Source organism: Pituophis catenifer, unplaced genomic scaffold, assembly GCF_029215685.1.
Source record: "Pituophis catenifer annectens isolate HBS135680 unplaced genomic scaffold, rPitCat1.0.hap2 SCAF_8, whole genome shotgun sequence".
In the NCBI taxonomy this organism is placed as follows: Eukaryota; Metazoa; Chordata; class Lepidosauria; order Squamata; family Colubridae; genus Pituophis; species Pituophis catenifer.
In genome coordinates, this window is record NW_027256888.1 from 23,533,415 (window position 1) to 23,560,495 (window position 27,081).

A 27,081-nucleotide genomic window follows, 5' to 3' on the forward strand; every position below is an offset into this window, starting at 1 on the left:
CTTTTGAAAGCACCCACAACTTCTGAAGGGAAGCCATTCCATTGGTTGATTACTCTCACTGTTGTGAAATTTCTACTTAGTTCTAGGTTGCTTCTCTCCTTGATTAGTTTCCATCCATTGTTTCTTGTCTTGCCTTCTGGTGCTTTGGAAAATAATTTGATCCTCATCTTTGAAGAAGCCTCCTCAAATATTGGAACACTGCTATCATGCAGTGATAGCATAGAAGGACTAGGACTGATCTAGTCCCTTTTTTCACTAGAATAGACATACATATAAAATTCATGTTTAAAATTTTCATTACCTACTTCTGTCAAGCTGGAACCAATTATCCTATTTTCCATAGAAATATTAGTTCCAATAGTGCAAATCTGAATAATGCTATCATTTTATGGGATACATTAACAGTGCAAAAGGAGAACTATCTGTATTGATTAGGGTGACAAACAGCAACAAAATACCTAACGCTTTGTTGCCATCTACAACCTTGCAGCCACAACCTGATTCCATGTACTGTTGCTTCACCTCAAACCTCTAAAGCAGGGGTCGCCAACCTTTCGGATCTCAGGGACCACTAAATTCATAATTTTAAATCCCGCAGACCACAAATATGAATTTTTTAAAAAGATAAATATTTAGTGCAATATAAAAAATGCAAATAACTTTTTTACAGACCACCAAAATTTTCTCATGGACCACCAGTGGACTGCAGACCACCAGTTGGTGACTGCTGCTCTAAAGCAACTTTATTGCCACTCCAGCCTGGGAAGCATAAGGTCAGGTCTGCTGCACAATTGTAGCCATTGTTTTCTTTGAATAATGCTGTGGTGGGGACTTCACCCAAGACATTTGTCATGGTGCCTCGAAATCTCTAGTATTTCTGCTTGGAATCCCAAAGGTGCTTTTTTCCAGAGGCAACTGGACTTTCTGTTTTTTCTTAGAAGACATTTCACTTCTCATCCAAGAAGCTTCTTCAGCTCTGACTGGATGATGGGGAATGGAGGGACATATACTCTTTGCAGACAGCTGGTCATTTGCATTCTTTTACCAGGACATTAAGGTCACCTGGAGGAGATCTGTATCATCAGGGTCACCTGAGTGGTGCAAATTGGTATGGAGCCTTCTTGGAACTGTTGACAGGACTGTTGTAGATTGGAGATAGATGATGTCATATCCCTCCCGCTCTGTTGAGAGAAGACTGTTCAATTTTGACATAAATGACCTCTTTAACTCCTTTCAAACCAGTGATCCTCTGTCCAAAATATAGACTTTGTTGTCTTCAAAAGAGTGACCTGGGCCTTTTAAATGCAGATGGACTGCTGAATCTAGTCCTGATGTGTTTGTTCTCCTATGTTGTGCCATGTGTTTATGAAGTGGTTGTTTCATTTCCCCAATGTACAGATCTGCACGTGGCTCACTGCATTGTACTACATATACCACGTTGCTCAGTTTCTGTCTGGGTGTTTTATCCTTGGGATGGATAAGCTTCTGTCTTAGTATATTCTTCAGTTTGAAGTGTGCACGTATGTTATGTTGGCTGAAGATCCTCCTGAGCTTTTCCGATATTCCTGCAACGTACAGAATGACAATGTCGCTTCGTTTATTGTTCTCGTCATTGTCTGTTATAGAGGAGCTCCTGTAGGATCTTTAAGATTTGATGAAGGCCTACTTGCGATAGCCACACATTCTAAGGGCTCTCTTGATGTGTTTATGTTCTTTTTCTTTCCCATCTTTGCTGGTAGGCAGGCCTTCAGCTCGGTGATGGAAGATTCTGATAACTCCCATTTTGTGCTCCGGTGGATGGTGGGAATCAAAATGTAAATATTGATCTGTGTGAGTGGGTTTTCTGTAAACTTCAATGTTAAGGCTTCTGTGTTATATATATTTAAAGCTGATCTAGAAGCATTCCTTTTCCAAACAAATCATGATCAAATAGTCTCATTTGTGCCAAACAGTAACAAGGGTCAATATGGAAAAAAAAGCCTTTATCTTAAAAAGAACTACAAATCTACACAGGAAATACCAAAAACTTTATTATGGATGTACCCCATTGTTGTTTTTTTGAAGGAAATCTGAGACCACAGTTTGGGGAATTACAGACAAGCCCATATACAGTAGCTGCACATCACAATTCATTTTTGTGGATCACAACAAGCATTCTTATGATTTAGTACAGAAATGTTCTGCAAGTAGAAAAAATGAGAGTTCTCTCATGCTGTACAAGATCAGGTGAATATGTGTTTTACATATAGTATTAAAAATAGGGAACCAAATCAGTTCTATCACCCTGCTAAGGTTGCAAACTCTGGAATGTTCAGCACACAAAAGGTTTTTTAAACTCCAAATATAATTTAAGTGCTTTTCTGTGCAAACTGTTACTGACTAAAGCTTTTCAACAGTTATGTAATTACAGATATAAACACTGCTTGCAAAGATAGTAGAATATGCTATAGAATCCCATTATACATTTGCTAACTTTTCAGAAAAAGAAATGCTTTATTTCACTCTAGTAGTCTCTCCTGATGAAGTTATTCTGACTGAAGGCATTTTACTTGTAGGAAATAGACCACTCTTTGACTGAGGCATCATGTGATGTTGTTACCAAGGTATTTTCATCCAGCCATGCTAAACTGCTAATGTGATGTAACCTGTGTGCATCTTAGCAAAGGGAAGATGAAAGAGAAATGTTAGTAATTACAATATTGTCCAACTGTTTAGTTGCATTCTGAAAAAAAGCTTAGCCCTAATATGACTTTCAGTCTGGCTAGCCATATAATTGCTTCCTTGGCTAATACCATTTACTCATCTTGCACATCACTGCTATAAAATGTTGGATCTGGTACTTAATTCCTTTCCTGAAGCTCTTATGGTTCTTCTCATTTAACATTAAATAGATTGCAGACCTTCTTTAAACACAAAGTCTCATGAAAAGAGCAGGAATTTAATTTGCCAGAAAGCAGCTTCCAAATGAAAAAAGGGAAAAAAATGCTTACAGGAACTGCTATTTAATAGCAGGACCAATGGCTCATAAAAATGGTAGGAACTCCTTCCTTTGACATTTCAAAGCTGAAACTATATGGCATCTATTATGGATTTCTATGCTGAGAAACAGCTCTACAAACTGAACGAATGAATGAGTAAACTGAATTAAATGAATGAATGAATGAATGAAAGAATGAAGGAATGAATTGCTCCTTTGGTCTCTCAAATTCTACAATTCTTATGGGAGAAGAAACAGGGAAGATAAAAATGCATGGACGCCCCTTCAATTAAGTCTTATAGAAATAATTGATTTTAGAATTTCCAACTAACTGTGGAAAATTTTATTTTCAAATTCTAAACTTTCTCCTGAAACTTCAATTTTGACTATCAAATAGAATGTAACCCAGATAAGTAATATAGACTACCACATCTTCTTTTTCAATCAATTTAAGCATTAATTCTTTCAAAGGAAAAAAAGCCTGAATCACCTGGTATTTTGACTCGGGTTTCTGGGTCACTTAGGGTCCACACGTTCACCAACATGTCCATGCCACCAGTAGCAAAGTGCTCATTATCAGGGGACCAGGCAACACAAACTATTTTTGCATGATGGCCATAGAATAAATTATGTTCCTATTCAGAAGAAATATTTATACAATATTTTTAATCCCCAAATTAAGTTAATTATTTTTATTATTATGGTTTATCACACAATCAGCGAGATGTTCATACTTGATTTGGCATTTCTGTTTACCTATCGAGTCCTTTCCAAGGACCTGAGATAAGCAGATGTGGATGTCTGATGGTGTTAAAGGTATATTGCAGGATGTAAGCTGTTCTGAGTAAAGCTGCCTTTTGCAATTTACTGATAATTAATTATTTAATTATTATTCTAATAATTATTCAACCATTTATGTACTTTTATGTTCTAATTACACCAAAGCTATAAGCAAAATCAATATAGGGGAGTAAACAATCCAAGATTATATCTGATAACTACATTTAAATGGTTATGCATTTTTTTTTAAAAAAAACGGGGGAATAGGTTCCAACAATAAAGTTTAATTTGATCATTTCAACTTATCAATACTTTCATTAGGCAACATAGTTCTTCCAAAGTGCATCTTAATTACTAAAACTATAGGCCAGCACCCCTTCATGGATTACTGCCTTGTCATGGTGAAGGGGCTTGCATAGCTCAATGAAGCTATGAGCTATGCTGTGCAGGGACACCCAAGATGGACAGATCATAGCAGAGTTCTGACAAAATGTGATTCACTGGAGAAGGAAATGGCAACCCACTCCAGTATCGTTGCCATGAAATCCCCATGGACAGTACCAAAAGACAAAAAGATATGATGCTGGAAGATGAGCCCTTCAGGTCAGAAGGTGTCCAATATGCTACTGGGGAAGAGCAGAGGGCTAGTACTAGTAGAGCCAGAAAGAATGAAGTGACTGGTTCAAAGCCAAAAGGACACTCAGCTGTGGATGCATCTGATGGTGAAAGGAAAGTCCTATGCTGTAAAGATCTATACTCCATAGGAACCTGGAATGTAAGATCCATGAATCAAGACAAGCTGGACGTGGTCAAACAAGAGATGACAAGACTGAACATCGACATCTTAGGAATCAGCAAACTAAAATGGACAGGAATGGGTGAATTTAATTCAGATGACCATCAGGTATACTACTGCAGGCAAGAATCCCTCAGAAGAAATGGAGTAGCCTTCATAATCAATAAAAGAGTAGGAAAAGCAATAGTGGGATACAATCCCCAAAATGACAGAATGATCTCAGTTTGAATCCAAGGCAAACCATTCAATATCACAGGAATCCAAGTCTATGCCCCAACCACTGGTGCTGAAGAGGATGAAATTGACTGGTTCTATGAAGCCCTACAGCACCTTATAGAATTAACATCAAAAAATGATGTCCTTATCATCATGGGGGATTGGAATGCTAAAGTAGGAAGACAAAAGATAACCGGAATAACAGGCAAGTTTGGTCTTGGAATACAAAATGAAGCAGGGCACAGGCCGATAGAATTCTATCAAGATAATATGATGGTCATAGCAAACACTCTTTTCCAACAACCCAAGAGACGACTCTACATAGACATCACCAGACGGTCAACACAGAAATCAGATTGACTATGTGCTCTGCAGCCAAAGATGGAGAAGATCTATACAGTCAGTAAAAACAAGACCAGCTGCAAAATTTAGACTTAAATTGAAGAAAGTAGGGAAAAGCACAAGGCCACTCAGGTATGAACTAAATCATATCCCTGATGAATATACAGTAGAGGTGACAAACAGATTTAAGGAATTCGATTTGATAGACAGAGTGCCTGAAGAACTATGGACAGAGGTTCGCAACATTGTACAAGAGGTAGCAACTAAACCCATCCCAAAGAAAAAGAAAGGTAAGAAAGCAAAATGGTTGTCTGAGGAAGCTTTGCAAATAGCTGAGGAAAGTAGGGAAGTGAAAGGCAAGGGAGAAAGAGAAAGATACACCCAGTTGAATGCAGAATTCCAGAGAATATCTAGAAGAGATAAGAATGCATTCTTAAATGAACACTGCAAAGAAAACAATAGAATAGAGAGGACCAGAGATCTCTTCAAGAAAATTGGAGATATAAAGGGAACGTTTCAGGCAAAGATGGGCATGATAAAGGACCAAAATGGCAGGGGCATTAATAACAGAGGCAGAAGAGATTAAGAAGAGGTGGCAAAATTACACAGAAGAACTATACAAGAATGAGTTTAACATCCCTGATAACCACAATAGGAGTCCGGCAAGGCTGTATACTGTCGCCCTGCTTATTTAACTTATAGGCAGAGCACATCATGAGAAAGACGAGGCTAGATGAATCAAAAATTGGAATTAAGATTGCCGGGAGAAATAGCAACAACCTCAGATATGCAGATGATACCACTCTAATGGCAGAAAGCGAAGAAGAACTAAAAAGCCTCTTGATGCAGGTTAAGAAGGAGTGTGCAAAAGTTGGCCTGAAACTCATTAAGAAAACTAAGATCATGGCATCTGGCCATCTCAATTATTGGCAAATAGATGGGGAAGAAATGGAGGTAGTGACAGATTTTATTTTCCTGGGCTCCAAGATCACCACAGATGGGGACTGCAGCCAAGAAATTAAAAGACGCTTGCTCCTGGGGAGGAAAGTTATGGCAAATCTAGACAGCATAGTAAAAAGCAGAGACATCACCATGCCAACAAAAGTGCGTATAGTCAAGGCTATGGTTTTCTTAGTTGCAATGTATGGCTTTGAAAGTTGGACCACAAGAAAGGCTGAGCGCCAAAGAATTGAGGCCTTTGAACTATGGTGCTGGAGAAGACTCCTGTGAATCCCTTGGATTGCAAGGCGATCAAACCAGTCAGTCCTAGAGGAGATCAACCCTAACTGCTCTTTAGAAGGCCAGATCTTGAAGATGAAACTCAAATACTTTGGCCACTTAATGAGAAGGAAGGACTCACTGGAGAAGAGCCTAATGCTGGGAAAGATTGAGGGCAAAAGAAGAAGGGGACAACAGAGAATGAGGTGGCTGGATGGAGTCATTGAAGCAGTAGACGTGAGCTTAAATGGACTCCAGAGGATGGTAGAGGACAGGAAGGCCTGGAGGAACGTTGTCCATGGGGTTGCGATGGGTCGGACACGACTTCGCAACTAACAATAACAATAGGCCAGCAGCCTTTATACTATTAATAAACCTGGTTATGAGGATTGACCATAAACTACCAGATGCCACTACAAACTGATTAGAATTGAGACATATGGCAGAATTATTATTATGCTTTCTATTTAAGACATGAAACTAAAAACCAATTGGAGATGATTAACATAGTTCTTACCCCATAACCATCAGCAATGCTGAACACTGTGACTACTTTGTTTGCATCTGTCACAGCCAAGAAAGCTCCATCAGGAGAATATGCCAGGTCAGTTACTGGTCCTTTGGCTTCCAGGACCTTCTCTTCACTTTTTAAAGAAGCTCCATGAATTGCATATAAATGCACTTTCCCATCCTGGAGATACAAACAAGGGTAAGTTTAAGCATGAACCAAAGGAAACAGTGATTTTTACTGCATTTCTGTATGTATGTCAAAAGCTTGAAAATTAGATAATTTCATGAGAAATATTCTTACTGTTCCTCCAACTGCTGCTGTCCCACCTCCAGGGTGAACTGCCACTGCTTCCGGTTCAAAACCAGGGTTATCAATTGCAAGACACTTCTTCTTATCCTTCATCAAAATAATCTATGATTGAAGAAAGATATGCATGAACTTTTGCCTATAGTTTTTTCATTCTAACACTTCCCCTCTGCAAGTGCAGGGTCCACATCATATCCAATCAACTGAGTGCTAATCCATTATTTGCAACAGGAAGTGACTGACCAGTTGTCAGGCCTGATCTCATGGTCCAAGAGAGGGACTGGCCCAAGGTCACCTAACAAGCTTTCATGCCTGTGTCCTGTGACTAGAACTCATTGTCTCCTGGTTTCTAGTCTGGTGCCTTAACCCAGAGTTCCCCAACCTTTCCGACTTTGCAAACCGGCCGGGGGTGGGGGAGAGGGGATGGTTCAATGCGAGCAGTGTGCAAGTGCACATGTCACTCATGCAAATGGAGCAGATGTGAACATGCTCACCTGCTGCTCATGCAAGTGGGGATGTGTGCATGTGCGCTCATCCACCATTTCTGCAGCCTGTTTCAAAGGGCTCAAGGCTCAATAGTGGGCTATGGCCCCGGGGGTTGAGGACCCCTGCCTTAACCGCTAGGCCAAACTGGCTCTTGCTCTTTTGCCTAGAGTGCAATGTTCCAATCAGGGATTTCTGCAACAGGATTTTCCCCCTCTGAGTTCAAAACAAGTGCCACAACCCTTTTCCTTCACATGCTCATTACATGTTCATACCTCTTTCCCTACTCTGTTATTAATTTGTGGAGAGGAACCCCCTAAATCACTATTGCTGCATTCTAACAGCATCTAACAACATTGGTTTGGTTACTGAATTAAGTTTTTTACAGTTTACACAATACAATGAAATATCAACCCCGCCCAGAGTACTAAAAGCACAAAGCAACAGGATTAAAATAATTGAATAAAAGAATGCACTATAATTTGTTTTTCTAAATTTACTCACTTCTCCAATGCATATGACCACTGCATATCCTCCAGGTCCAACTGCCACACATTTCGGTTGAACATCCATTTTTATAACGTCTTGGCTGCTAAAAAAAAAAAGCTAATTTTCCCAACTGAAGAAATACAAGCAGGTGCATAATATGAAGTATTAAAGCTGCTTACAAAAGCAGCCAGAACAACTATGGCACAGGTCTGCAGATGTTATAACAGCTTCTGAATATATTTTACAGGTTCACTGCCCACTCCAAGTACTACTGACTCTGACCAGTACTTGTTCTTTAGGTATTGTTTGGATTAAAACAAACTAAATACAATCCATCAATCAGAACTATTAAACTGCATCTGAAGACCATAAAAAGGGTTGTGATGTATCCCTCTGTAATTAGAATTATTTCCATAAGTAGTGGACAAACTTCTTATTGAAAATCCTGGGGTTGTTTCATTTTATAGATTTTCTAAATGTCAAAAGAAAAGAGACCATATTTGGGGTGTGCTTTTCCAAAAGAGGGGGGCAGCAATAAAAAAGACCATGTTTAGTAAAATCATGGAATGTGCAGAAATGGACAGACTCACAAAGGAACTTCAATATAAAGAGGAACACGATTACTATTTAGTATGGGATAAGTGGTACACTTGGTTGGAAGATAGGTAAAGGAAAAAACAGGACTAGGAGGTAGCCAGTGGAACCCAAGATAGATATAGAAATACAAATTACTTAATGTAGGCCAATAGTGACTTAAAAAAGTTTAGACACAATGTAAAAGACCCAATTAGGGAGGAGTCAAATATATAAATGAGAATCATATAACAGACTACAGTTGTGACAACTTTGATAAGATTTGATTTCGTTTTTTGTTTACATGTTTTGTATGTCTTGTTATTACTTGTTTTGTTTTGTTTGTATCTTTAAATAAACATTTTTTTTTTTTAAAAAAAGACTATGTTTCTGTGGCCTCTTGAGCAAGTAGATTAACCTTCTCATCCAGGCAGATACCATTGGGAGAAGGGGGTCCCATAGACATGCAGATTCTGAACTGTACATGGGTTTAAAGGTGGCAACTAGCACCTGGAATTCAGATGGTTAATCAGTTTCATCTCCAGAGCGCTAAACACCACAATGAAGAACCCCATGATAACTTGTAGTTTCTGAATACTTTTCAAGAACAGTCTCGTATAGAATATATTACAATAGCTCAATCAAGATGCATGAATGACTATGAGTAAAGCCTCTCACTCCAAACAAGGATGCAAGTGGTAAACGAGATGCAGATGTGGCAATAGCTTTCTGGGGCACAATTGCCACTTTCTATTTATGGATCCGGGAGTTATGGATCCAGGAGAACACCTGCATTACAAGCCAGTTTGTCATGAGAAAAATATGACTGAAGCCAAAACTAAATATGGAATCTTTCTCAGATTCAATAGCATATAAATCCAGGCCAGTCTGCCTTGCTGGGATTGAACATCAATTTATTTTCCCCTATCCAGACTCAATCCAACTCAAATCACCCTGCAGGTCAGGACTGAGATGTACTATTTGGTATCCTACATTGATGGATGTTCTCCTCTAATGATTTCATGCAAGTATTGAATAAGAATTGGAAGATCATCAAGCCCTGCATCTGCAGGACTCCACAAATGTGTAATCTAGAACCTGATCTGTGTAACACGGCCAGCTGGAAACCCCTCTTTAGGAAAGAGAAGAAACACTGCAGATCTTGAAATATACCATGACTAGTGGTATCAAAAACCTCTGAAAGATCAAGCATCCCCATGACTGTTGCACTCCCCAATCCCAGTCTCTCCAGGGTCATTGTCATTTTTCCAGTGCGTCTTGACTTGAAACCTGACTAAAATGGATCCAGATAATCAGGTTTCTCCATGGTTCTCTTCTGCTGCAACCCTATCACTTTCTCAACCTTTTCCCAAAAAGGAACGATTTAAGTTGGTTAATAACTGCCCACATATCCTGTGATGGATATCAAATCACTGCCTCTTTTAAGGACAGTAAAACCCCCTTATTCAAGGATGCATTTACTAGTATCCTAAACCAGGTCCTTTCATCTTTCATCAACCAAGAAGGGCAGAGATCGAGATTACACTTGGCAGAACAAAGGCTATAGAGAACCCTAACCACTTCCCTCAGGGTTCACACAGTCAAACTAGACAAGATATAACCAAGTTGTGTTATTCTTCACCAATTCTGGAACATGAAAACTGGCTTCAGAATCAATTTACTTTAACATAACAACAACAATGTAGAGTTTTTTCTATTCTTTTACCCTTAGAAATTTCTTCTTCAATATTAATTATTTCATTTCAACTTCTAAAATGTGCTTAAATTTGGATAAATACAATTGTTCATTGTGTTGTGTTACATGACATGGTAACAAGGATGCTACTGAAACATTAATCACAGTATGGCAAAAATGCTATTGTTGCTTGTGAAAACTGCTTATCAGATACAGATTTTCATATAACACACTAAATTGTCTAAAAATTGAAATAGATATTTTAATAGTATGATGACAGAAAAAATTGTGATGAAAGCTTAAAACGCAAATACCTGTACTCCTTTTTTTTAAGACTAGTATAACGCACAGTATCATCCATACTACAGCTGACCAACTGCTCAAAGTCATCCACAGCCATTCGGGAAACTAGGTTTGTGTGTCCTTTCCCACCAAATCCATCATTTTCTCCTGTTTCAGAATCCCAATAATGTACAAAAAAAAAATTAAGGAAATTCTCTTCAGGATGAGGAGGAAAAGACAATCCAAAACCTAATCCATGTAACAAGCTATATCAAAAGTTCTGCCAATACATTTAGACAGTCAACAATAAACGCCTAAATTAAATGATGATGATTATTCTCCCAAGATTTTAAGAAATCAATGCTGATATCAGCATTGTAAATCCTAATGGAACGTGTCAAGTCAGACACTTTTTTGTTAAGAAGGACTTTCATAAATTCAAATTACTTATAAAGAAATGCGTAGAAAATACGTTGGTTGTTATGCAAAGTGCTGGAGTATTGATGAAAATATATTTGGATCTTGGGAGAGAAAATCACTTGAAGTTTGAGAAGCTAGAAATGCTGCATGGAGGAGGTTCTATGCTAACTTTTATTCAACTCAAATAGAATAATTTCAAATTATATTGAATGTAGCAATCTCAAAAAAGGATTAGACAACTTTAAGGTTTTCATTCAGTAATTCAAATAAGCATGAACAGCTCTAGTATATCCTGTTTGTTAATAATATTTCAGTGACAGCAGTGATAACAGAAAAATAATAATGAAAAATAGCTATTTAGCCACCTCAGGTTAGCACAAAAATTGTTAATCACTTAAAGGATATTAATATGTCCATCATGGCTTCCAGAGTATATATAGGATTTCCCTCCATTTTTATGCACTGTAAGACACTGTATTGATTTGCTGTGACCCTACAAAAAAGTAGATATAATTATTACAAAAGCCACATTTATATATTTTTTTTAAAAAACAAAACCTTTTACTTTAACTTCTTCACATCAAAAACCAGAGGTTTAGATACAATGGAGCAGGAATAGCTCCCATATTCCCAACAAAACTACCTGGCCTTTTCTTAGAAAAGGGTTTTCTAAGCTTCAGCTATTTTAGTGGTAGCCAAATAGCAGTTTATGGGCCATCGGAAAAACTGTCTGCCCAACTTTTCTTTCACTTGAAATTGACTACTGAAAAAATAAGCTAACTATATCTTATTATATGCCACAGACTTTCGTTTCGCCATTGTAACCTTCTAACATTAAAAAATTCACAGGATTCCCTCAACAGCCTACTCTTCTTATGAAAAAATCCCTTTTCAGACATTTCAGATCAAAACACTATGATGCTTACAGGCAGTGAAGGCCACATCACGGTTGTGGGAGGGCAGGGGGAGGGGAGGGGTGTGTAGCTAGCTGGACATCGCTCATGTCAGGGGGCATCTGTGGTGGCCCAGGCATGGCTGGGGGTATCCATTGTCCAGTGGAGGAAGGCGAGAGCAATGAGCACCAAACCCTTACCCACCAGAGGAGCCTCACCGTCCGTCTCAGGCCATACAGAGGATCCCCAGACAGCACTGGAGGCTGCCTTGAGCCCTAGGCAGTGTATGGCAAGTGCCCAGCCCGGCCCTCAAACTCTCAGAGAACTAGGACCCCAGAGCCCAGCCCACCCAACCCTACTTCCCCGAGGGGGTGCCCGGCTGCGCTTACCTCCTCCTCAAGGCTGCTGCTGCTATGCTTGCTCTCCTTGGGTAGGTTGCTCATGGTGTGTGTGGGAGGCAAAGTGTGTGGGTCAGAGGGAGGCCCACTCCCTCTCTATGCAAGGAAACCCAGCTTTGTAACCAAAGCATTATCAGCAATAGGATGGGAGACCACCAGGGGAGGTCAGGAGGACGGGACAAGGGATGGTGAAAGGGCAGCAGGGCTGCTGGTGGCCAAGTGCTAAGGCAAGACTTCCCTCAGACCCTGACTCCCTCTCATTATAATCTCCCTCCCTCCTTTTTCCATTTTTTTGCTTCCCTCTTCATTTTCTTTTCCTTCTTCTTCCTTCCCCTCTTTCCTTTTTTTCCCTTCCTTGCTCTCTTCCCCTCTTTCCTTCTTTTTCTTTTTCTTTCCTCTTTCTCCTTTCCTGTCCCTTCTTGGATACTCAAATGGAAAAGGGGAAACATTTCTCGATGCTTCCTTGCCTTGTGATCAAATGCCACTGTTGGTAGTAGTTTGTCGCCACTTAAAAGACTGAGAACAAATCGTCCCTCCCTGCCTCATTTCCTTCCCTTCCCTTCCTTTTTTTTAAGCTGCCAGAGGCTCCCGGCAGAGGCTTCCCATTTGACCCCTTCCCCATTGTTGCCTCAGCGTGGCTCTCAGGTCAATTCTCCCAACCCGTGCAACTGTTCCCCCCTTGCAGCTCGGGCTGTGACATTGGGGAGGAAAAGAACGGGGGAGATAAGCTGGGATGGGTGCTTCTTGCAGCCTTCTACGGGGCTTGGGGCTAAGAAAAAAAAAACGCCTACCTGAAAGCAACTGTAAAAACAGTAAAAGCAATTCCAAAAAAACAGCTTTTATTAGTTTACAGCCTGCCATTGCAGACGTTTGAGTGTGTGTGTGCGCACGTGGGGAGGGGGGCAGGGGGAAGTGTCTCATCGCTTGCAGCCCCATGGCCTCAACCTTCTGCGATAGTAGGCTGCAAGTCTGCGGGCCTTGAGTTTGACACTCCTGCTCTGTTGGATTTCTTATTTCTTTTTAGTCAAACCCAATTCTCTGTGGTTTTCTGTGGCCTCTATTCCAAATGTTAGCCACATCCAACCAATTTTAAGACCTGGTCAAGGAGAAGAAAAGTACTATTGTTGAGGAAGTATAAGTCAAAAACTTTGCTGCACAGAACTGATCACATTCTCTGGATCCTAAAAGGGTCTGTATGTGAACATGTGATACTCTAGAGCAGGGGTGTCAAACTGGATTTCTTCGAGAGCTGGATCAGCACTGTAGTTCTCCATAGGCCGGGGGAGGGGAGATGAGACAAATGCCTCCTGCAGCACTTTGCCGGCCAAAATGGGACCTTAAACTGCTCTCCCTGCAGCCTGTTTTGGCTGCCAGAGGCACTACAGGCCAGTCCTTTGCTATTTCCAGGCCAGCCTCACAGGCCAGATTTAAGCAACCCGCGGGCCAGATCCAGTCCGCGGGCCATGAGTTTGACACCTCTGCTCTAGAGATATCAACATGCTCCAATACAATTTTTTTTAAAAAAAATTACATTTCCCATAATGGTATCAACAATATTCATCTAAAATGCAGAATTGATTTACTTTTATTAAAGTCACTGTGCTTAAACTAACTCAATAATAGTCAACAGAATAATCACTGGGATTCAAACCAGTCTTTCATTGAATTATTTTTCATAGTCATGATTATTATTGCTAAGCAGAAGTTGAAAACTAGAATACACTGCCTTAATTATTCCACAAACCTTTATGATGCAAAGAGGCTTATTAGGATTGTTCTCATCCAGATAGTTGATATAGCCAGAAAGGGATAATGTCAATAAATGACCTTTTTGCCACAAACAGCCCAATTGCTGGTCCAGAACATCTGATCCCATTTTAAATGTAGTTACCACACTCTGGGCACCAACATCCCAGATCTTAGCTGTTTTGTCCCCAGAAGCAGAAAGAAGGCGATGGCCATCGGGACTCCAACTAATCTGTTAAAAGAAAAGAAGAAAACTTACCAATAGGATAAGAAGAAACTATTTAAGAAATAAATGATTCCTTTCTAGAGGGTGAAGTTCTTATCAAACAGAAGTAAAATTAAATTCTGGAACAACAGCTTGCTGCTCCAAAGGCACCTGGGATACTTGCCCATTTGATGGAATCCATCACAGAAATTAAACTCACAATCTATTTAGATCAAAAGCCTAAGAATATTTTTAAGTAGACACCACTGGAAAATATCAAACATGTACCAAACAGTTAAGAATATCGGATAATGTTCTATCAATGGCTGCAAGTCCTAAAAATCATTAAAACTGTTATCAACAGGTTTGCAGTAAAAGCTGATTCATCAAAAAATTGAGATTTCCTCTGTTGGAGATGTAAAAAATCTAAGGGTTCACTGACCTACCATATTTTTCAGAGTATAAGACTCACCGGACTATAAGACGCACCTAGATTTTAGAGGAGGAAAACAAGGAAAAAAGTATTCTGAACCAAATGGTGTAATAATATATTATTTAATAAAATACCAGTATAGCAGAATAATTTTTACAACCATGTATACTTTTTACAACGATGTACACTTTTTACAACCATGTAAAGTCAACAGCGGTATTAAGAACCATCATCACTGTCATTAACAAATGAGGAGAGACTTTAAGGTTCAAGCACTCCTCTAATTTTCTGGAAACCCCAAGAACTCATCATCGTCGCTGGTGTCAGAGTTTAGGAAGCTCAGATGCTCAATCACTTTCTTCACTATCTTCATATATGCTATCATCTTCAGTTCCATTTAAGGCATTGCTAATGCCACATTTTTTGAAGTGTAACAATTTCAGCCTTCACTGAGTTCCATGATGTTTCACCCATTCACAAACTTGAGTGATAGTGGGCCTCCTCATTCGTCCAGTGGGTGTCAGATCATGATTACCAGCAGCCATCCATTTGTTCTACTCTTCTCGCATGTAGACTTTGAATGGCTTGTTGATGGAAACATCAAGAGGTTGCAACTGGCTGGTAAGACCCCCCAGGAATTACACTTCTTTGAATCTTTTCTTTGTGGTTTCACTAATAAGTGCTCTAAACTGGTTGAGCATTAATAAAGCTGTTTTTTTTTCAGAAGCCCTCCAGGATGTTTGGACCACACTCTTTCAATCCATCCTTTAATTCCATGTTCATCCATCCATCCTTTCTCACGGACATGCACAATACCTTTTGGAATCACTTCCTTTGGGAAGGTTTTTCTTTTGAATATGAACATCGGTGGCAATTTGGTGCCATCTGCACAGCAAGACAATACAACCGTGTAATGTGTTTTCTCATGTCCTGAGGTTTTCACGGTTACGGTTTTGGCACCATTCACATCAACAGTCCTATTCAATGGCACATCAAAGCTTAACGGGACTTCATCCATATTCCCAATCTCGCCAATTTCAAAATTATTTTTCTTCCTGGAGTCTATCACAAAAGTATGAAAAGACAGAATCTTACATTTATACTTTTTTGGCATTCTTTGCGCAATTCTAGTTTTGTGTGCATAGCAAGACCATATCGTCTCATAAATCTGAAGCACCACAATGGTGATCCAGTAAAATCCTGAAAGCCTTTCTGTCTAGCAATGCGTTTGGCTTCATACATCACCATTTTTGTGGTGATCATGAAGCCACTGTTCCGGTAACCTGTGATCCAGTCTCTCATGTCCTCCCCTAACTATGGCCACTTTGCAGGATGCTCACAAAAGTTGTGCTTGCTTTTTATCCTTTACTTTTTGCAACTGTTCCACCTGTTTTCTCCACTCTGTTATCATTTTTTCAGTTGGAAGTGGTCCAAAATGTTTCTCCACTGCTCTGTTTCCATGCTCCTGAGCATATTTCATGACTTCCAGCTTGAAAGAGATTTTGCTTGCCTTCTTGGCTTTGACATTTTTCTGCAAGAAAGAACAACATTGTGTCCTTTATAACAATGCAGAGCACTGTAGCTGAAACCATGTTCATACATTCATATCAGTGGTGGGCTGCCCCCAGTTCGGACCGGTTCGCAAGAACCGGTAGTAAAGGTAAATTCATACACACACACTAGCTCATTATGCCCCTGCCCTAAACTACGGTAACAATAGCAAGCTGAGAATTTTAGGACATTGGTGATTCGTTTCCTCCCTAGCCCTAACCCTAACCCTAACCCTAACCCATTATAAATAGGTGCTAACCTTAACCCTAACCCATTATAAACAGGTGCTAACCCTAACCCAAACCCATTATAAACAGGTGCTAACCTTAACCCCTAACGCAGGGATCTTCAAACTTGACAGCTTTAAGACTTCCAGAATTCCTCCTCCAGTCATGTGCTTACCTGTCAGGCGGCTCCGCAGGTGGCTCCTCAGGTGGCAACAGGCTTCAGCGAGCAGCAGCGGTGACGGGGTGGGCGGCTCTGCAGGCGGTGGCAGGCTTCAGCGAGCAGCAACAGTAACGGGGTGGGTGGCTCCATAGGTGACTCCTCAGGCGGCGGCAGGCTTCAGCGAGCAGTGGCGGCGATGGTGGGGGGCAGCTCAGGCGGGCAGCGGCAGGTCAGGAGCAGGTCCGGTGGCGAGGGGGCAATTCTCGTCAATTTATAGCAAACGGTTCTCAGAACCGTTTGCTTTTCACCGCTCTGATTGGCAGTTGGATCCCAGAATACCGCCAATCAGCTACTTGTTGCCACCGTTGTTGCTGTTGACGCCATTGCCACCACCGCACCAACTCCCTCTCTCCAGTTAAGGCTGATACAACATTCAGTGTATAAGACGGAGCCAGATTTTCATCCTCTTTTGGGGGGGTAAAAAGGTGCATCTTAAACTCCGAAAAATATGATATATGATATGCTTTGGTGATTTTTTTTGACACTGTTCTGAAATAGTGTTTATATAAATAGATTTATGGGAAAATCTTTAAATGTTAAAGATGTTAATGTGATATTGAATTATATACCAAAAGTTTGAAATGTATCTGTGAGGTGACATTGTGCATGAGGGTAGTTAAAAGAATAATACTGAGAAATTTAATTGGCTTTTGATTCATAATATATCTGTCCTGAAAAAGATAATATTTTCTATTAATTTTATTAATTAATAATAATTAATAATATTAATTAATATTCTATTAACTTTCTATATGTATTTGTATTTATTATGGCTGTTCACCGCCCTGAGTCCTTCGGGAGTAGGGCGGTATACAAATATGAAAAATAAATAAATAAATAAATAAATTAGATGATGAAGCAATGTTATTTTTTGGCATATATGTTATGATAATTTGTAATAATACTTTTCTCTAATAAAAATTATGTATATAAATAAAAATAAATATCTGATTACAATGTACCATATGATATTTTTGAAGTGACTATAAGTTGAATAGTTTTATTTTCCCCAATTTTTCTTTAATTTTGTTATTGAAACTGCTACCTTATTACATATTAATATATATCAGTGTATATTATATTGATTTTATTATGTTATATTAAACTATTGACACAGTTGTTTGAGTAGCAGCCAAGTGCTTGGCAAGTAAAACACCCTAGGACAGTGATGGCAAACTTTTTCGGCACTGAGTGCTGAAAAGGTCACATGAAAACATTGCACATGCATGCTCGTCAGAGCTGTGCTCTGGAAAAGATGAACCTCCGGGTTCTAGCGCCCATGTGCGCCCGACGATCAGCTAGCGTGCATGTGCAGGCCAGTTTTCGCTACTACCGTGCGCATGAAGGGATTGTGCTCTGGAAAAGCTTAACTTCTGGGTTCTGGTGCGCATGTGCAGCCGACGATCAGCTGGCTAGCGTACATGTGCAGGCCAGTTTTCGGCACTGACACGTGCACAAAGGGATTCTGCTCAGGAAAAGCCAAACTTCTAGATTCTGGCGCACATGTGTACCCGACAATCAGCTGGTCGGCGCGTATGCACGCACCAGTTTTTGGCACTGCCACCCGTGAAGGACAGCTGATCATCACGTGTGCATGCATGCCAGAAACCCAGAAGACAAACAGGCAAGGCCGCGCATGCCGGCTGACATGGCTTCATGTACCACTTTGGGCACACGTGCCATAGGTTCGCCATCACAGCCCTAGGATATGGTCATGAAGAAGATGTGTGATATGAGGTAGATAGTAGGAATTGTTATTCGTAAGGGAGACAGAGCTTAGGATAATAGATTTTGAAAAACAATAGTAAAGATTAGAGAGAGATATCATAGGCAACAGAGACAAGCTACCTATGAGGAAGCAGACCTGGTTTTCTAAGACTATTCCCTACTTCAGCTACTGGCAAGCCAGGTTATCACATATTCAGAGACCCTGTATGTAGTATTTAATGCCAGGCTTACTTACAGTAAAGCTTTCTCATGATTTAATTATGGAAGAGGGAGTTGATGTGGATATGCAACTAACTGAGCCCTGGACAAATGAAGTCATGAAATATGCCAATTTGAGTTCTCGATTTGGCATCAGCCATGAACCCAAGGTATGAAAAGTACTGTAGCCATTGTTATGCCAGAGGTTTTGGGCAGGAGGACCATAGGCAGAAATCCACAAATAACTGAGTGTGAGGCTCTACTACTAAGTTTAAGGACAGGAGATTGAGACAAATGGTGCTACTGCACAGCAGCATCCCTCTCTGGAGTTGCTGGAACTTATTAGTGGGTTAGTGGAATATCCCCAATTTTATATTTGGGAAATTTAACCTCCCAAATATAGATTTAACCACCTTGAGTGGTTCAGAAGTAACTTGGGGCTCTTCCCCCAAGATGGCTGCTGAACGATAGGAACTTTTCTTTCTCCTGCCGAAGATCTGCTGGTTTTGGTTCTTTGGCAGTGCTGCTTCCTGGATTTGAATGGAATCACTTAGAAATGACCCAAGATGATTTTTGGATGACCATGGGAACCACCCCCCCTCCCAGAAGAAGAATCCTGAAGATGTCAATTCCCTGCTGGAAGAGTAGGAAAATCACTGGTTATCTTATCTTTTCTCTCAGCAGTTCATTTTCTTAAGCATGCTTGGGTTTAACTTGGTTATTAAAGCACCTGTTTCACTTTGGTATTTACCTTTAAAAATTGACTGGCTGGTTGAATGCTGATTTATTTTAACCCCCTGCTAGACTTTATCTGTTTTGTTTTTTCTTTTCTCTTTGATTTATGGTGTTGTTTTGAATAACTTTTGCTTTTCCATAAGGAAAGGTATGTTCCTGGTCGTGAAAGACCCACATTAAACCTAACTCTTTGTCAAGCCCAGAGAAGCAAGAACAATATATGGAGTTTTTTCTGAATAATTCCTTTACTATTTTTCATTTAGAAATAGAATTTTGACAATTTTGACAAATGAAGCAATTGTCTGCAATAATGATAGATATATTCTGTGAACTGCGAGGGAAGGACCAATCTTCCTTTCTTCCTGCCTATCAGACATTCTAAGCACCATTGTTTCTTTGCCTTCTGAGAAAGACCACCTGTCACCATCCTGTGACACCTCACTACATTCCACCACACTGTCTTGGAGAAGATTTGATATGATCTAAGAGTGGAAAGTATTAACATTTGTTTTTTTTTAAGTCAGATCACTCTTTTGATTGCTTCAAAGCAAACAAAGTTCCCAATAAATGTTTTTTATCAGGGCAACCTGGTCTACCCAAATGTGGGACAGAGCATACTACTTCCGCTTTCACTTTTCAGCCCCAATCCATGAGCCTTTGCAGGCAGTCACTTTCGCGACAACTATTTTTGTGTTAAATTTTTATTTTACCAATAAAGAAATAAAGGGAGTTCTATTTCAAGCTATTTAGCTCTCATCAGCTAGCCATACCCTTTCTGGGAGTCTAACCCGGGTTCGAATCCCAGAAAGCGTATGGCTAGCTGATGAGGGCCAAATAGTTTGAAATAGATCTATACTAGTCTCTCTTTATTTCTTTGTGGGTAAAATAAAAATTCAGCACAAAGTTCCCAGTGCTTGCAAGAAAAATAGATTTATTTGATAAATCCACCCTAGATCTCTCTTGAGGATCTTCCAGAGGATGCTTAATGAGTTTTACAAGGCCCTTGTGCACAGTTCTATTGAGTAACCAGTTGGAATCTTGAGACAGTGGCAGCTATCAATAAAATTGCACTTTAGCAGTGCAAAACTGTTAAACTCTGACAACCCAGAGGAGTTTCATTTACCAAGAAGCTACAAGACATGAAGCAACAGAGGAGATGCCTAGGAAAATACTGCCAGAACTCAAGAAGCAAATATGGCCAGAGACAGTAAAAGAGGCCTACATGGGGCTGATAAGAGAACAGCAATATTTTCCTTTTTTATTGAATCCACATATTCAGCAACCATCTTTAAAATTACCTGCAACCATTACAGGGAAGGATGGGTTGGAACACAATCTGGGTCTTTGCAAGTTTTCAAGACATCTAGAGAATAAAATTCCTCAAATCCACTTGAACTTGGATGACAGCTGGGTAGGTCCTACTAAGATGACCAAAGATGCATCTTGCACAGTTATCCGGGAGAAGTTTGAACATATTAATTATGAAGAGAAGGACTGAGAGTTGAGAAGGGAAGTAACTGTTTTGCAATTGTCCCCTTCTTCCTGAAAGAGATTCAGACTATGGGTTTGAAAGCCATCTAATGTCAGAAATATTCCATCTGACTCTTTGCACTGTCACATACAGAAGTGGTTCATAACATGGAGTCTTATGAGACTGATATCTCCTACCTCCTACCTGAAGAGCAGGAGACAACTATGGCTATATCCTTTGCACACCTTAAACTTGTCTGCCTACAGACAAAGACTTAAAACCATGAAACCAACAATTAAATCAATGAGGACTTGGACTGAGGAGGCAATGCTAAAGCTACAGCTTGCCTTGACTGCACTGATTGGAATGTTTGCGAAGATACCTCTGCAGTCTTGGATGAACTCACAGATACTGTAACATCATATGTCAGTTTTTGTGAAGACCTATGTGTGCCAACCAGAAACCTGCAAATATACAATAACAATAAACCTTGGTTCACAGCTAAACTTAAGCAGCTATGTTGTACCAAAGAGGAAGCCTACAGAAAAGGCGACAGAATGCTGTACAATCAGACCAGAAACATATTAACAAGGGAGATCAGAGCAACAAAAAGAAGCTACTCTTAAAAGCTAAGGAATCTGTTCTCAATAAATGAACCAGCAAACATGTAGAAAACTCTTAAAAATATCACCAGTTACAGCAAACCTCCTTCCCATGCTGAAGGAAATCAACAACTGGCAGATGACCTGAATGAGTTTTACTGTTGGTTTGAGAGAAAACTACCGCCACATATCTCCACAGTCCCTATCTCAGACACGCCAACAACAGCCAAGCCTCCTGACCCCATCCCACTACCTCTGGCGATTACAGAAAATGAGGTGCAAGGTCTATTTCACAGACAAAAGCCAGGAAAAGCACCAGGCCCAAACAAGATAACTCCTTCTTGCTTAAAAGCTTGTGCTGACCAACTGGCCCCCATCTTCACCCGCATCTTTAATACATCACTAGAGATGTGCTATGTTCCTTCTTGCTTCAAATGCTCTACTATCATCCCAATGCTGAAGAAACCTTCCATCAAGGAACTGAATGACTTCAGATCAGTTATTCTAACATCTGTAGTTATGAAAACCTTTGAAAGGCTAGTGCTGGCCCACCTGAAAACCATCACAGATTTGCTGTTAGACCCCTTACAATTTGCCTACCAAGCAAATAGATCGACAGATGATGCTGTTAATATGACTCTGCACTACATCCTACAACATCTTGAATCTCCAAAGACCTATGCGAGGGTGCTCTTTGTAGACTTCAGATCAGCATTCAATACCATCATTCCAGATATTCTTCTGAATAGAACAGAACATAACAGAACAGATCAGCTAGCTGTACCTGATCACACTTGTAAATGGATCATAAGCTTCTTAACAGACAGAAAGCAGCAGGTGAAGCTAGGCAAGATCACATCACATCCTAGAAAGCCTCTGGAGCCTGGGGAGAGTGAAAAACAGGTCTTCTGCTCCCACCGGAAGTCAGGAAACCAGCTGTTTCCAGTCTCTGGAGGGCTTCTGGGGGGTTGGGGAAGGCCGTTTTTGCCCTCCCCAGGCTCCTAGAAAGCCTCTGGACACTGGGGAGGGCGAAAAAAAGGCCTACCGGGCCCATTGTGTGCCAAAAGTGAGAGGAGCGCCGAGGGGTCGGGGGCACATGCGTGGGGGGCAGGGCGCCTTGAATTATGGGTGTGGGCACGACCTCCCCGCACTCCCACTTTTGGCACGCGACAGCAAAAAGGTTACCATCACTACTCTAGACTATAACTGTAGTTATTTATTTATTTATTTATTATTGCGATTTATATGCTGCCTTTCTCCCGAGGGACTCAAGGCGGCTTACAAAATGACAATTTCCAATACAAATCACAATAAAATAAAATTAAAATCAACAGCCCAATTAAAAGTTTAAAATTATAACAGTGTACACCCAAACGGCTCAGTTGAGTTGACGGAAGAGCCACGTCTTCAGCTCGCGACAGAAGGAAAGGAGGTCAGGGGCTGTCCTGAGCTTGGTGGGCAATCCATTCCAGAGAGTCAGGGCTCCCACAGAGAACACTCTCCCCCTGGGGGCCGTCAGCCGACATTGTTTGGCCGACGGCACCCTGAGGAGGCCCACTCTGTGAGAGTGCACCGGACGATGAGAGAGCAGCAGGAGATGGTCCTGCAAGTACGCCGGACCTAAGCCATGAAGGGCTTTATAGGTAAGCACCAGCACCTTAAAACGAATCCGGAACGCCACCAGCAGCCAGTGCAGCTCACGCAGGAGAGGTGTTACACGGGAGTATCGAGAAGCCCCCGTAATTACCCGCGCGGCTGCATTCTGGACTAGCTGGAGCCTCCGGACGCATCCCAAGGGCAGCCCCATGTAGAGGGTGTTACAGTAGTCCAACCTAGAGGTAACGAGGGTGTGAGTGACCGTAGCGAGGGCATCCCAGTCTAGAAAAGGGCGCAACTGGCGCACAAGACTGTCATGAGTGTTTTCAGAATTGCTGTGGCTACTTGATCAGTCACAAACAGTATGGATCCAATCAAGCCATCTCCTGTTTGCAATTAACTGCAAGCCTTCCCCGCCCTAGTTAATTGCAGGTTAACTCCCCATATAAGCACGGACCTTTCTGCTTGCTATTTGGGCCTAGACGCTGTTTAGGCCTAGATGCCGAGCCAGTGCTGAAGCACCTGGATGCAGAGCCCAAAGCAGAGCTGCAGAAGGGAGGAGAACTCAGATAAGGAGTCCTGATGGCTGCAGCAGAGATAGCAGCAGAAGAGGTGCCGAAGAGCTGTGTAGAGATACTCCCACGGAGCCAGCTGCAACTTTGAGTCGAGATAGCTGGGAGCCTTTTGAAGTCTCCAATTATGGCTTTCCTTTTGCTGAGCTGAAGCATGCAAGCCAACATCTGAACTGTTGCTGCTGGACAGTTTCCCTCCCAGGAGCTTCAAGCCACGTTTGCTGATTGAATTGTTTTTCACAGGTGACTTTTAGCTGTGAAGCCTACGCTGCTGCCCTTCTACCACCTCAATGATGTATCGACACCGAAGCTGTTTAATGTCATGTTAGTTTTTTCTTATGGACTGTTTCGGTATTGTGGAGAGGAATTTAGGGAGATGGCTTGGCTTCATTTAACCAAGATAAGACTTTGTTATTAATGTGCCTTTTTAAAGATATAGTGTTTTTTAAACATTTTGAAGTAAAGTATATTTTTATACAAGTATATAATTTTATTTCAGTCCTAGTGTGTTTGCTCGTGAGCTGGTTCACGGTTCGGGGGCAACCCTCTACCCCATCCTGACAAAGACGCACCTGTGCGAAGGCCCCCCTGGTTATGGCCGTCAGATGGTCATCCAAGGACAGCCGAGAATCCAGGAGGACACCCGTTGCGAACCCTATCGGAGGGAGTAAGGGTCTCTCCCCCGATCACTAAAGATGGAACCTCCAGATCCCGGGATGCCGGCATCCACAGCCACTCAGTCTTGGAAGGGTTGAGTCTGAGCCTGTTCCTCCCCATCCAAACCCGCACCGCTTCCAGGCAGTGGGACATCACGGAAAGGGCATCCCTAGGGTGATCAAGGGTGGAGATGTAAAGCTGGGTATCATCAGCATATTGATGATACCTCACCCCAAAACCACGAATGATCTCACCCAGCGGTTTCATGTAGATGTTAAAGAGGGGAGAGAACCGATCCCTGAGGCACCCCACAAGTGAGGGGCCTCTGGGAGGATCCCTGACCCCCTGCCCAAACAGACTGCAAACGATCAGAGAGGTAGGAGGAGAACCACTGTAAAACAGTGCCTCCTATCCCCCCGAGCCGCTGCAGCAGGATACCATGGTCGATGGTATCGAAAGCCACTGAGAGGTCAAGAAGGACCAGGATGGAGGAGCAACCCCCATCCCTGGCCCGCCAGAGATCATTTACTAGGGCGACCAATGCCGTTTCCGTGCTGTGACCACGCCTGAAACCAGATTGGTAAGGATCGAGGTAGTCTGTTTCCTCCAGGAATTGAGGGAATTGCTGCGCCACCACAGACTCAACAATCTTCGCTAAAAAGTGAAGGTTGGAGACTGGACAATAGTTAAGAACGTCAGGATCCAGGCAAGGCTTCTTAAGGAGGGGTCGAACCACTGCCTCTTTGAGTGCAGCAGGGAAGACCCCTTCCTTTAACGAAGCATTGACAACAGCCTGGATCCAGTCTCCAGTCACCTCTCTGGCTGCAGAAACTAGCCAGGAGGGACAAGGGTCCAATAAACACGTGGAGGACCCCAGCCTACCCATAATCCTGTCCATGTCATCCAACGAAACAGGCTCAAATTCAACCCAGATGTCCCCATCAAGACTAGCCCCAGTCTCCTCAGTGGACTCTGTCCAGTCAGAGTCCAACCCGGTCCGAATCTGAGTGACTTTATCTTGCAGAAACTGTGCAAAATCCTCAGCTTGGCCCTGCAAGGGGTCCTCCCTCACTCCCTGATTAAGGAGGGAGTGGGTGACTCTAACCAGGGCTGCTGGGTGGTTTTTTGCAGATGCAATGAGAGTGGCGAAATAATTACATTTCGCCACTTCCATCGCCACAAGATAAGACCTAATATGGGTTCTTAGTTGTGTTCGGTCAGACTCGGATCGGGAGGACCTCCAACCACCCTCCAGGCGTCTTTTCCGATGCTTCATTTCCCTGAGCTCCGCGATGAACCATGGAGCCACCCAGGATCTGCGTCGGATCAGAGGCCGCAAAGGTGCAATTCGATCCAGGGCCCCCACCGCAGCCTGTTCCCAGGCCGCGACAAGGGCCTCAGATGAATCATGGGCTAAGGAGGCGGGAAATGACCCAAGCTCCCTCAGGAACCTTTTGGGTTCCATCAGGCGCCTGGGGCGGAACCATCTTACCGGCTCCACACCTCTGCGGCGGGGGATGGCGGTGGGAAAGTCCAGCCTGAGGAGGGAATGATCGGTCCATGACAAAAGGTCGATAGATAAAGTCCCCTCCCCATGATCATTTATCTACTGTCCAGAGAGAAAAATCAGGTCGAGTGTGTGTCCTCCAATATGGGTTGGGCCCTGTACAATCTGAGTTAGGTCCATGGCTGTCATGGAGGCCATGAACTCCCGCACCGACTCAGATGTCTCACCAGCCGACAGCAGGTTGAAGTCTCCCACAACCAGAAGTTTGGGGAGTTCCACTGCCAATTCGGCCAGGACATCTAGTAGTGCGGGCTGAGGCCACGCAGCTGTGGGAGAGGTACGTGACCAACAGCCCTGTCTGAACTCCAGGGTCCCATTTCAAAAGAAGGGATTCATACCCGCCTATCTGAGGAACAGTGACCTCCCTAGGACTAAGACTTTCCTTAATAACTACCGCCACTCCTCCGCCCCTCCCCTGGAGTCGCGGCTGGTGTAGTATTTGGAAACCTGGAGGACATAAATCCATGAGAGGAACACCACCTTCCGGCCCCGACCAGGTCTCAGTGATACAAGCCAGGTCCGCGTCCTCCCTGTCAATAAGAGCTCGAACGAGGAGGGCCTTGTTCACCACGGACCTGGCATTCAAGTATACCAGCCGGAGTCCAGGGCTCTGCACTCCGTCGCCCTCGGGGGAGCAGGATGAGCTGAGGGGGCAGGAGAGCGCCACCGCTTGAACAAAGCGGGGGCGCTCTCCAAGCCCCCCCCTCACCTCCCCTGCCTCTCCCAACTATCACAGGGATTGGAAGACCCCCTCTCCCCCGAGCCTCTTCGTTCCCTCCCCCTCCCCCCCTCCCCCCACAACCATCCAACGGGCCCAATTGCTGAACCGTAGGAGCCGCCCCCAGCTCATCCCTCACCACCCGCCTCCTGGGTCCCCTTAAAATTTGGTTAAAAGCCTTAATTAAAAAACCCCTCAGACCACGCTTAGAGGCATGCCACCACTCGGGGTTCCAAAAACCGTCTTTGATGTCTGCGAGAGGGGGGCATCTCGCAGAGCGAGGAGGGTCGCCGAAGTGTAAGCCAGAATAAGCATGAGAGGTGGATGGAAGACAGCGACAGGGGAACTAGATGGTAAACAAGAGGGATAGATATGATAACAAGATAGGAGTAAACCAGGCCGGCATGACCACCACTCTCTCACAGCGGTGGGGGAGACCAAAAAGCTGCAGCGAATAGGTACAGCGGAACTGGCC

The 27,081-nt window shown here is 42.4% G+C and overlaps 1 protein-coding gene across 3 annotated transcripts in view; it reads right to left on the minus strand.

Annotated features, from left to right (window-relative positions):
• Nucleotides 1-2,006: 2,006 nt before the first annotated feature.
• Nucleotides 2,007-27,081, minus strand: part of WDR1 (WD repeat domain 1) — a 103,102-nt gene continuing 78,027 nt past the window's right edge. For 2 of the 3 annotated variants that reach the window (XM_070948516.1, XM_070948518.1), the window contains 8 exons: nucleotides 14,125-14,358; nucleotides 11,493-11,582; nucleotides 10,702-10,856; nucleotides 8,134-8,221; nucleotides 7,141-7,251; nucleotides 6,847-7,020; nucleotides 3,468-3,612; nucleotides 2,007-2,655 (listed from right to left, as the gene is read on the minus strand). In XM_070948516.1, coding sequence (XP_070804617.1) covers nucleotides 2,546-2,655; nucleotides 3,468-3,612; nucleotides 6,847-7,020; nucleotides 7,141-7,251; nucleotides 8,134-8,221; nucleotides 10,702-10,856; nucleotides 11,493-11,582; nucleotides 14,125-14,358 — 1,107 coding nt within the window. In that variant the 3' untranslated portion in view covers nucleotides 2,007-2,545. The remainder of the gene's footprint in view (nucleotides 2,656-3,467; nucleotides 3,613-6,846; nucleotides 7,021-7,140; nucleotides 7,252-8,133; nucleotides 8,222-10,701; nucleotides 10,857-11,492; nucleotides 11,583-14,124; nucleotides 14,359-27,081) is intronic. The other variant, XM_070948517.1, reaches the window with a different exon arrangement.